This window comes from Mus musculus, chromosome 1 (genome assembly GCF_000001635.26).
Source record: "Mus musculus strain C57BL/6J chromosome 1, GRCm38.p6 C57BL/6J".
NCBI classification, from domain to species: domain Eukaryota; kingdom Metazoa; phylum Chordata; class Mammalia; order Rodentia; family Muridae; genus Mus; species Mus musculus.
In genome coordinates, this window is record NC_000067.6 from 40,826,361 (window position 1) to 40,839,265 (window position 12,905).

At 43.0% G+C, this 12,905-nt stretch overlaps 1 protein-coding gene across 3 annotated transcripts in view; it reads left to right on the top strand.

Annotated features, from left to right (window-relative positions):
• The window catches only part of Tmem182 (transmembrane protein 182), a 51,315-nt gene that overhangs the window by 20,788 nt on the left and 17,622 nt on the right, over positions 1–12,905 (top strand). For all 3 annotated transcript variants that reach the window (XM_017321461.1, NM_001081198.1, XM_006496124.1), the window contains exon 4: positions 11,938–12,075. In XM_017321461.1, the coding sequence (XP_017176950.1) occupies positions 11,938–12,075 (138 nt within the window). The remainder of the gene's footprint in view (positions 1–11,937; positions 12,076–12,905) is intronic.

Sequence of the window (12,905 nt, forward strand, 5' to 3'; positions counted from 1 at the left end):
CATTGTTTTGACACCAATATATTATGCGGTTCTATAGCCAAGATTTAAAGAGTTAATCAGTGATATTTTTTATGAGTGATTTTTTAAAAGAGAACTTCTGGGGTAAAGCCATAAAACATGAGGGGCAGAACTGTTACTTAAAAACCGACTACCTCACAAGGAGCATAATTAAATATATCTTGTTTCCTCCCGGGTTCCTTCTCTAGCATCAAGCCTACCGTTGTCTTGCATCTTTATACTAAGTCACTGGCAGGTCCTGCTGTATTCCCCGATTCCATTTCCTCTTCCATGTTTGTGCTGTCTCAGGACTGACTGCCTTCCCTGTTTTCTTCCTGCTTGCTCCTCCTCTCAAAATCTCGTTTAGCAATAAACTTTAAGCAATGTGTTAAAATGGAGCCTGGGATCCTTCCTATATTCTGTATAAAGTACCATCAATCCGTTGTCCTCACAGACTGTCACGTTTCTCTACGTTTTACGCATTTTTGATTTGACAGTGCAACACTAGCAATTGATTACCTTCCACAGCACCTGACATGAGGCAGAATTTCAATTTGGTATCTGCAAGAATGGTGTTCAATTTACTTGTTGATCACCTTTTTTTGTTGTTGTGTATCTTATGATGCACATAGAGAGAAATGGCAAGGCAAATCAACACTGTAATTCTTAAACAATTTTCTCCTTGGTAGGATGGTAGAAATATCTCGAGTTACATTTGAAGAAGGCTCTGTATTTATAATAATGTTCCATAATGAAAGGCCTCAATATTTTGAAGAGATATGGTTTTCAGGATGTGAGGGATTTGCAGAATCAAGTCATGTGAAACAGAAAAATAAAGATGCCAAGTACGCAGAGTAGAATCCTTGCCAGATCCCAGGACACTCAGAATAGAATTCTTGCTAGTGAGATTTTGCTCATGATTTCCTGTGATCTTCTCTGCTCAACAATTTTGGGCAAGGAGATTACAATTTTGTATTTTAAAATGTGTGAATAAAACAGTTTCATAAACATTGCCTTTTGTGGCTTGCTGTTAAAGCCAGTGGAACTTCCTTTCAGATGTCAATAAGATTTTTCTGTTTCATGAAGAGGACATCAGTGGGCAGGGAACTTGGCTGCCTTAGGTGTTCAGAGTGGGGCCGGAGTCCAGGCAGGAGATCCTAGAAACGCCCATACTCTTGCTTCATAGGTATGCATACCTGTGTGAGGAGACCAGGAAACTCAGGGATGGAAGACACAGCTCCGGGGAACCCAGGTGTTAGAATAGCCAGCTTCTGTTTGACTGGCTCTTCAGCTCTCCCTTCACAGGAGACTGTTTTTTCCAAATGCAGATTCAGCCACTGAGGCCAAGAGGTCTAGACAGTAAATTTATTTCCTTTTTTAACTAATTAGCCTCACTTTGTTCCCATGAGCGCTCCATAGCCCATTAATCTTGAGACTCCAATGAAGATTAACTGGAGGGTTAATGACCACACACTCATCCATATTTTATTGAGCATCTATTTCATGTCAAGCAAGTTTCCACTCAAGTCAGAAAGACTAGTGAGTCTTAGTCTGCCCCAGAGGGAGTTTATGTTCCAGGGGTGAGAGTGGCTGTACACACAGAGAGACTGCAGTAGAAAGTATTCATTCTGGAGTCTGGCATGGGTCAAGAACATGAGTCCTTGGGTCAGGTGTTGTGCTTCAAGATTATAGCACCGGAAAATAGGTAACATTACTGTCACAAATTAAGGAAGGAAACTGGGGCTTGGAGAAGCCAAGAAACAGGCCTAAGGTCATATGACTGATGGCAGGCATCTATCTCATCATCTGTCTATCGTCAAATAGGCATTCCATCTCTCATGTCTGTCTCCTTTACTACTTGGCCTATCCATCAGCTTTGTGGACAGGCAAGGACATAACTTGCTATGAGCCTTCAAAGAGAGAAGGGTGGTGATCAGGTCCTAGACAGCAAGCAGTGCCTTCTGTTGGACTGCTGTCATAAACACTTCGGTGTGGGTGGCTTAAGAACAGGGGTTTGTTTGCTACTGTTGAGGAGGGAGGGAGTCAGGGTGAGGTGGGGCTGGGTTCTAGAGAGGACCTCTGTTGCCTGTCTTCTTATACCTTTCTTGCTTGGCAGAGAGGGACCAGCTCTGTTTTCCTCATCTTATGAAGTCACTAATTCCACTGTAGGACTCCAACCTTATGACCACAACCAAACTCATTTTCTTCCCCCAAAGCCTCTGACTTGCCAGTGATCTCACACTAGGTCTGAGATTGACTTTCCCATGATCTCTCACTGGGTCTGAGGTTGGACCATTAGCATCTGGATGCGGGGCAGGAAAGAGAGGAACATCATAAGGAGGAAGGCTGATTAGAAGGAGCTTTGCGAAGCCCTTGAACCCTGATGAGAATACGAATGCTTCTTTCAGCTGAAGGGTAAGCCCAGGTCACTCATGTGCTCTCTTGGATCATCGAACATCACAGGACTCTGTACACACTGTCTCCTTCACTCCCCGGGACAACAACCTTCTGGATGCTGCTGTTATCAAGATTTACTGTACTGTCTCAGATATCCTTGACTTACAGAGATGTGTCCTGGTGAAACATGGTGTGTTGAAAATGCTTGCTGTTCTATTTCAGAAACATGGCCAGCTGTAGATCCTGGTTGAGTTCCTTCTGTGATGACAGACTCTAATGGAACCTGTACCTGGCTCATGCTGCAGACTATCAGGAGAGATGATTCAGGCCACTAGCCTAGGGAAAGATCAGGTCAGATTACCAGATCTACTGACTGTAGACCTGGTTAAAGTGGGGAACTTTCAAGTGGGACCATTGTATATCGGTGACCAGACATAGTCCTATAACCACAGCTACTTCCATTACCACCTCCAGCACTGCAAACCCCTCTGTCTCAGAGTTGAAGAAGGCTCCATTTCCACCTCCAGTCTCCCGACGAGGCATTAATGGGATCATAGGCATGAATGCAGTTACGCCTGAATACTCTCCTCTCTTCTGGAAGAAGCACAGGCTTCCACAACCCAGAGTGAAGGCAGGGGTGAGGGAGGGAGCCCTCTCTCTCCTGCCCAACATGCTTCCTCCTTGACACCGTGGCTAGTTTTACAGCAGGGAGATTAATAGTCACGGAGTCTCTCACTGCGCCTTTGGCCCTGTTGATGGTGGTAAGTGGCTGCCTGAGCTGGGTCAGGCCACAGATGTGGACACATTGTACAGACTGTCCTCCTGCCTTGGGGCAGACGGTACAGTATTTTTAGTTCTGTTTGTCACTGCCAAGATGAGCAGCTCAAGGACATGAGGTATTACTGCCCTACATGACAAGCATCTCTGCCTCAGGCTGCAGCAACATACACAGGAGGAACTTGTTTGTGCTGGAGGGAGGCCGAGCTGTGGCTTTGCTTTAGCCTCCTTGGCAGCAGGTGAAGCTCTTATCTTAAAGTTGTACTAGACATGTTTTATTGAATGAACTAGCTCTGTGTCCATCTGTGTCTCCCGCGCATGCACACACACACACACAAAGGCATATGTGTATATATTCCCACATGCATACACACACATACATACACACAGAGGCACACACACACACACATACACAGAGGTACATGTGTATATATTCACACATAAACACAGAGGCATGTGTGTATAGACTCCCACATGCACACACACACACGCACATACACACACACACACACACACACACACACACAGGCACACACACACACAGAGACACGTGTGTATATATTCCCACATGCACACACACACACAGGCATACATACACACAGAGGCATGTGTGTATATATTCCCACATGCACACACACACGCACACACACACGCACACACACACACACACACACACACACACACACACACACACAGAGGCACATGTGTATAGACTCCCACATACACAATACCGCTGCACAGAATTCATTGTCCAGGTTGTTTAATGATCTTCCCTGTTTGTTCCTCAGAATTTCTTATCCAATGTTTCTCAGGCTTCCTTCTTATGCCAGTTTGGAATGTATTTCTTTGCTTCTACTCAAGGCATGGGCACCTCAGTGTCCGTTGAGATTTGAGGATGCAGCTCCTGTTGCTGTTTGTGGTATTGTACATGTTAGGATCACCAGACATAATGAACAGCCTTCCATCTTGCTGCACTCTTGTTAATGAGCTAGATGCTCTCTAATAAGGTGGTGACTCTCTTTCTCTGTGAGGAACAGTGGAGCGATCTGGAAATGAAAGCTAAAGACAAAGATGATGCAAAAAAGGAGAGCATACAGAAACAAATATGAGATGCTGCATAGAGCATCAGGTGCATTCAGGGTTGACGATTTCTAATCCATGTCTTCTAGAATAAAACTACTAAGTAAACATGTAGTGAAAGCAATTGCAATGTTAAAACCTTATTTTGCTCAGGAAAACCCCAGATGAACTATGTCTCTAGCACATCTTTAGACTCTCCCCTGACCCTCCTGCATCACAACGCCTGTCCAAAGGGCACTGGTATGCCGAACCACCTCTTCACTTGTATGTATACCTCAAAGATTAGAGACTGATACAGGTTTAGATGTGATTGTAGGCATACACACACCAAGCATCTGGAAGCAATATAACAGGTGTGTTAGAACTGATAAGCTGGCTCCATTATTTGCCCAGGACAAATATGTTAGTTAGTGTCCACCATGTTATTGGCAAGAGCATCTTACTACAAGGTATAATAAATAATTATAACCACAGCATGATAGTTAAAGATTTAAGTTTATGCAGCCACTCCTCCCAAATGTTCCTACTGTATGTCAAGGCTTAGGGAAAATGTTAAGGCCTAGGTAATTGTTACCTGGTTAACCTGCCGTTAGTAGCAAACTTTCTCATGCCCAAGTTGATTACATAGTCTGTTATGCTCTGTGCCCTTGCAAACCAATCACGATAGAAGTCAGTGGAACTGTGTTTTATAGTTACCCACAGTAAGCTTGGACCTGGATCAGCTTCCCAGCAGTACTTCCTGCACAGGTGAATGAGCTTTTATGGTATTTGCTTTTATAAACTGCCCCTGGAATGGACCCCAGCTGCACAAATACAAGAAATTACTTGGAATCAGACTTCCATTTTGAGTAGTGGTCAAGTAAAGTTTTAGTTCCCAAGACCTTCCTGGGGAACTGATATCCTACTCGGCAGAAAGAGGCATGTTCGTGGGTAACTGGCATCCCGGTTAAGACATGAATGTGACAAGGCAAGTCCCCTGCCACAGTTGAATACCTCAACCAATAGGAGGAGGGTAAGTCTACAGCAAACACATGTTCCTAAGGAAATCCCTTGTCCTTAAATACTGATTGGTGGAATAACTTGGCACAGATATTTGTATATTTCAGGCTTGAAAAGTCTTGTAGGACCTCAGGGTTACAGTTTAGTTCCTGAATACAGATGGTAGACCTGGTTGACCAGTCCTGGGGTGCAATAAGCTATCACTGTCTGACTGAGATTTGTGTTCATGTGATTTGTGAGAAAATCCTTGGACCTCCAACAGCGCATCCTCTCTTTGAACATATGTAGACAATACTTCTTCATATGCTACCAAAGTAGTCATGAGAATTATACCATTATTGTATTAGTGAGGGTTCTCTAGAGTCACAGAACCTATAGGTAGTCTCAATATAGTAAGGGGATTGTTGATGACTTACAGTCTGTAGTCCAACTCCCAATAATGGTCAGAAGCATCTGTGAATGGAAGTCCAAGGATTTAGCAGATGCTCAGTCCCACAAGGCAAGCAGGCGAGGAAGAGAGAGAGAGAGAGAGAGTAAATCTTCCTTCTTCCAATGTCCTCATGTATGTCTTCAGCGAAGATGTGGCCCGGATTAAAGGTGTGGGCCACCATGTCTTTAATCCCAGATGACCTTGAACTCAGAGATCTCCAAGTCTTAATCTTCTGGAATTCATAGCCACTATGTCTCAAGATCTCCATGCCAAGATCCAAGTCAGAAACGTCTATCTCCCAACCTCCAGGTTAGAATCACTGGGGAGCCTTCCAATTCTGGATTGTAGTTCATTCCAGATATAGACAGGTTGACAACCAGGAATAGCCACACAATTATTAAGCAGAGGAGACTCTGTACAGTATTGGATGCATAGAGCTCATGTACTCAGCTCGCTTTCTGTTGATGGTCCTTTATTATCTTAGATTTACTTTAGAGAGCAATCAGTGGTCACTCTCTTCCCAATTCCACATAGCAAGTTATTATTATGAAGGATCATTCGAATTCAGGATTAGAGAATGGAATGTGTACAAACAACATAATATAATGTGTCAAAGAATCAGGAAGGTGTCAAAGAGATCGGAAGTTCCAGAGAAAATTTCCGGATGCTTGAAGGCATGCGCTTCAGCATTTTAGGAGCACAGCAGAAAGTTAAGTACATGACAGGGTCACCCAGGATTCTTCCTGGAGACTATTTTTTTTTTTTTCTGCTTGGTTAAAGTCCCAGACAGGCAGTGTCTCTAACTTATTCTTAATGTGAACTAACCAAATTCCACATTAGTTCATAATGGGCCCACAGTGTTTGTGGCTGCGTTCACCATGGTAGCATCACATAACTCCACTGAAGCCTTAGTTCTCAGCACACGCATGCGTGTCACTGTGTGGCATGCTGTCATGCCAGGAAATGCCAGCCAGCACTACCTGAAGTACCTCAGCTTGGGGTCGAAGCTCTTAGCCATCATGAATCATGGTGATTTAGTTCTGTTGTTTTTGCTGCTATTTGTTTGACTCTACACACAAAGATTTCTGTTCTCACAGAAGCATAATAGTTTAGTATTTTCCTCCCACATCAGTGTCAAGACAGCGTGCCTTTGGAGTGTGTTCCATCAGAAAATTACCTGAATTTCATTTAAAGGGATGGATGTTAAATGAATTTTAGGTTGAGATTATGTGACAGAATTTTCTCTGTTCAGTCACACTAAAATATTAGGGCAGCAGGAGGCCTGTGATTGGATAGGGAAAAGGGAGGCGGAGCTAAAAGTTTCAGAGACAGAGAACTGTCAGGGAGAAGGAAAAGGCGCAGATGGAGGAGGACGGTCAGGAAGAAGAACCTCGTTCTGCGTGGCTTTAGACAGCCACAGGTAGTTATGGTAGCATAGGGTTAGAATAATTGTGACAAAGCTTTTATCATTCTCAATTGGTTCTGAAATTATTGTATTGGCATCTTGGTTTATTATAAGCATCAAGAGTTTTGTTTCTACCAGGTTGATGTGGTGGTTGGCCACGGGTGAACAGTTGTTCTGTGGGTTTGGCGTGGTAGAGAAGAGAACTCCGGAGCTCTGGCCCAACTGGAGAATTGTTGGGCAGAGACAGTGGCCCAGCCCTGCCAGAGAGACCCCCCCACCCCCAGCCTGAGTTGAGATCACCCGGCTGGAGCCATGTGGCCAGCCAGTACACGGCAGTAGCATGGGAACATGGTGGTTTCATTTTTTAATATTTCCCACAAGATTGGGAAAAAATTCTAAACAATTTTTGAAGTGGCCACAAACATACTTCTTTTTAGTTTTACTACATTTTTCTTTGGCGTAATGTGGTATCCTTGGCTTTGACAACTCTAAAATCAAAATATTGATCAACTCTGAAAAGCACCGAAGACTCTCTAATACTGGAATATCAAATATCCGGTCAAGATTTAATTTTTTATTCAAAAAGTAAACAGGCACGCCTGTCTCATTAGCATGAAAACTTGTTTTCATCTTTAATAAATGGTAAAGTTAATTAGTATACCATTTTTTTATTATTTCATTAATGCAGTTTTTTGAGATGGGTTTCATGTAGCCAAGACTATGTGCTTGAACTTGCTATTTTGCCATGTTTGATCTTGAACTTAAGATTTTACTGTTTCTGCCTCCCAATTGCTAGGAAGAAAAGATGCTGTCATGCCCAGTTTATGTCACATTGGGATTCAAACCCAGTAATTGGTACGTGGTAGGCAAGAGCTCTACCAATTAAGCCATATCATCCTAAAGGACTTTATTAAAACAAACCTCTTAGTAATCTATCATCAGTAAATATCTGGTTTGTATATTTATTTTACACACTATGGTTGCATAAAGCTTCTTTGGATAAAAGGAACAGGGTAGGAACCTTTGAGAAGCCATCTGTCCTTTGAGAGGATTTACCCAGCACCTGACTCAGACGGTGGCAGACACCCACAGCCAAACAGTGGATGGAGCTTGGGGAGTCTTATGGAAGAATAGGAGGAAGGATTGCAGGCTCTGAAGGGGTAGGAACTCTACAGAAAGACCCACAGAGCCCACTAACCTCAACCCTTGGGGCTCTCAGAGTCTGAACCACAAAACAAAGAACATACGTGGACTGGACCTAGGCCTCCCACACACATGTAGCAGATGTGCAGCTTGGTCTTCATGTGGGTCCTGAACAAGAGGAGCAGAGGCTATTCTAAAAGCTGTTGCCTGTATGTGGGCTATGTTCTTCTAGCTGGACTGCCTTGTGTGGTCTCAGAGGGAGAGGATGCACCTAGCCCTGCAGAGGCTTGATGTCTTTGGTGTGGGGGATACTCAAGAGGGGCTTCCAATCTCACAGAGAAGGGGAGGAAGATGGAAGAAGGGATTTAGGGAGGACCAGGAGGGGTACAGCAATTTGGATGTAACATGAGTAAATAAAATAAAATAAAATAAAAAGCCTTTGCAGTGTAAGCTTCCAGTAGCTCTCATATGTGGATACAGACATTTTTCTTTTGCAGGAGAGGTAGAGGCTCAGAAAGACCCATTGAGGCAGGGATAAACACACAGGACACCAATTCAATACCTATAGTTTTCTACTACATTATGTTGGCCACAGTCTAAAATTTGTTTTGGTGTGTGTGTGTGTGTGTGTGTGTGTGTGTGTGTGTGTGTGTGTGTGTGAATGTATCTGCCTGTCTGTCCATCTATCGGTCTGTATATATGCCTAAGTGTACAGGTACCTAAGGAACCTAGAAGGTATTTTTGGATATGTGGAACCACTTGACTTGGGTTGACTTGGGTGCTGGGAAGTGAACTCAGGTCCTCTGGGAGTGCAGCCAGTGTTCCTAACTGCTGAGCATCTTCTGACTATAGCTTTAAATCTTAATACTTAAATTTATTTTAAGGAACTTAGAGAGGAAGGTGATGGTTCACTATATTCACAGATACTAATGATTTTTTTCCTTTCATATTTTGATTTTTTTTTTCAAGCATGGTCTTGTGTTGAATCCTGCTGACCTTGTCAAGAACTCCTCCCTTCAGTTCAGTAGTTTGGGGGATGAGCCCGATGAGGCCAATGCTTCATCCCTGAGTCACAAATGACCTCACTTACCACCTGTTTTTCCAAGTTGTCCTTCGATGCAAAGTTGCAGCCTAAAGAATCTTTCCTCCTGGCACTTTAAAGTGTGTTATTCTACTGTGTGTGTGTGTGTGTGTGTGTGTGTGTGTGTGTGTGTGTTTTCAAAAAAATAACGTCTCCTATTTCTAGATTATATTTTTAATCCTTTGTTCTTCCGGATAAAGAATCTCCCTGTCTATGACACAGCACACTTTTCTCACATTGGATGTGTTCAAGATTGCTATAGGGTTTTGTTCCGGTTGTGGTTGTTGTTGTTAGCTGTCTAAGATCATTTCTTTGACCTTATAAACTTGGGAGTTTCTTGTGTGTCTTTCCCTTCTGCTCCTGGGCTGTTGATTAGTTTTGCTTTACGAATAACTTTGTTTCTACATGAAAATCTCTTGTCTCTGCTTTAACGGTTTCTATGGATACAAACCTGAGAGGCTTTGATTCCATCACAGGGGTGTGTCTAGAACTCCATTTGTTTGTCTCAGGGTCTGTCCCTGGTTGTTTCACTCATATTAAACAGTTTAATCCGCTTCATCACAAAAAGCCTTTCACCCTGCCTTGCTGATTGATCTCCTCTGTGATGCTGAGCCTCTGTCAGGATTTTATGTTTTCAGGAACTGTTACTGTGAATCCAGAAACTCGGCCTAGTTTGTATCCACTTCAAGAGCAGTTACCGCAGTTCACAGAGCTCCTGATACCAGCTTGGGATCTGTCCCAGAACTTAGATCTGAGTTAGTGCCTTCCTGTTTGCTGACTCCTTGACTGTTTCCTAAAGCACTGGTCAGAGTTTCATGGTCCTGTTGTACCAAAGAGCTTTAAGATGTAGCCTAGAGAGGTTTGGATATTATATTTTCTGATTTTTGATTTAAAACTATCCAGAAAACATTAACCTATTGTTTCAACAGGAAATAAGTCTTTTCATCCTGTCCTTTATGATTATGGTAGCAGTTTTGATGTCAACCAAACTGTCAGAAGCCCTGGGTCCTGCACTCAATGCATCCTGCCTGGGGCTGGTGCTGGGGTGCAGGAGACTTCACAACTTAATTTTGCTCTCAAAGACCATTGCGCTCCCTTGGGCATCTATGGGTACGGAATGTGGGGGTGGGCTTGATGCTAGTGTAGGCTCCAGCATAGACCTGCAGTCTTTCCTTCATCTCCTCTTACTTCTAGATTGAGTTCTATTCCAATTTAGGCCTCCAGTTCTATAGGATAGCTCTCTGTGATTGTGTTATGTGGGAAAACAACAAGAAACAAAAGAAAATATTTAACAAGGATTTCTCCACTGTTGGGACAACAAAGATCCCCTTCCCAGGCTCCTCCATGCAAAGCATGGATCATCTTCTGGATCTTGGGTACTGTGCTTCTCTGGGGTACTTAGAGACAGGTTTGGGGACCAAATTGTGTTTCTTTACTCTTGAATGTTTTGTCAATCTGCCTACAGCTACAAGATATGTATTGCATCAGGCCTGGGAGCTATGGCCAAGTGTCAGCATTGAAAAGTAAGATGAAAGCTAACCTTGCCACTCCTGCTATCAAGGGTTGGCCACCTACAACCTATAGCAGCAGCCTTTCTTCCCACTAAACCGTGATGGCCGTCTTCTCAGCTTTCTATAACCCTGCCCTTCTTTTTATAAGATTACAGGTGATTGACTTATTTATTCCTTGAAGGCAGGATTGAGAAAAAAATACATTTTATTTCCCAATAAAGATTCTATATGTTCCATAAGAATATGATAATTTGACTAATAGTCCTCATTGAGCACACTGGCTTACACAAACGAGAACTCATTTTAGCGTTTTTGCCTTAGGGAAATGATGAATTTGTTTAATAGATTGGTAATTATCCAGCTCAAAAGTGATCATTAGCATGCCTTTTTTGTTTGATTACTATAAATCACCAGACCCACAATCCATTAATCACCAGCTGCATGGAGTACCTCTGCCCTGTCTGTCCTTGAGTAAGAGACTTTCAAACAACACCATGCTGACACTTCCTTCCTGTAATACAAATATTTAACAAAAGCCACATTCCATACACGTCTGTCTTATTTGTTATTTTTAATATTCTTTTTCTTATACAAACCTTTCTTAATGCTGTAGTTTTTATTATCTTAAGAATAGTTTCCCTGAGAGCCATGGTCTATATAGAAATCAGCCCTTTGTCTAGGGTTATGAGAGGATCACCATTGAACAGATATCATCCTAGTGAGATGAGTCCATTGTCTATAAACTACAAGGTTGCCTTTGTGTGGCCCTTGGATAGCTGATGCAAATTGCTGATCTGAGGGCACACCAGGCAGACCCTTAAGCGTTCCTCTTTCCAAAGAGAAAAATGTGGTCAGAGAAATGAATTCCCCATGGCACATTTGGATTGTACGTGTTGCAAATGCTGAGCGGGAAGCATTAGTGAAGTGGCTCAAGATGGGCGTGGCTGAGCCTGGTGGCCTGCTAAGGATTCCTGTTCAAGACCATCCCTGGTCCACGGTGTGAGATTCTGTCCGATGCCATCCCTGGATGAAATAAATGGTAAGGAACAAACTCTCCGTGTGACATCCTACTACAACCAGAGCTAATGTGTTTCTTTCTTTGTTCTTGGGTTTCTAGTTTACCGTGGCTTCTGGGCAGTCCTGCTGCTCCTGGGGGTAGTGGCCGCCTTGACTGCAAGCTTTCTGATCATCTGTGCAGCCCCCTTTTCCAGTCACTTCCTTTATAAAGCTGGAGGAGGCTCATACATTGCCTCAGGTAGGTATAGCCTCCAAGGCGTGATTTCTAGCCATGTTCCCTATAGTTTTGTTTTAGACATACATCTAGAGTTTGGACTTTTATTAATAGTAATACCATGATGCTAAGATACTGAAATTCTTGTGTGCTCATTATATGCCTGGTAATTTCTCCAAACTTCACATTTTATGTGAGCTGGCAGCCTTTGTCTAGTGAATGTCAACATTGTGTAGACAAAAGTTGACATGTAGACCAATGTAAACACTGAGGCTAGTGATTCACCCTGATGTCTGTAAGGGATAATTGTAATTTTTCATCTGTGATGTGTCTTCTATACCATATCATAATATATAAGAGGGAGGCTGATATTGACAACATTTCTACAGTGGTAGATGTCTCTGTTAGGATTCCTATTGCAGTGATGAAACACTGTGACCAAAGTCACCTTGGGAAGGAAATAAGATGATTTCACTTACACTTTCAAGGCAAAGTTCATCACCGAACGAAGTCGGGGCAGGAACTGAAGTAGATACCATGGCAGGATGCTGCTTACTGACTTGTTCCCCATAGCTTGCTCAGCCTGCTTTTCTATATAACCTGGGACTGCTGGTCCATGAGTTACTATTACTCAGAATGGGCCAAGTCCTCCATTATCAAATACTAATTAAAAAGATGCCCCACAGACAGACTTGCCTGTAGGCCGATCCTGTAGAGGCATCTTTTCAATTGTGAGTTCTTCTTGTCGAGTAACTCTAGCTGTGTCAAGCAGACAAAGAACAAAAACACAACAACAACAACAATAACATCAGCAAAAACCAACAGGACATAGGGACTTGAGCATGCATGACCAA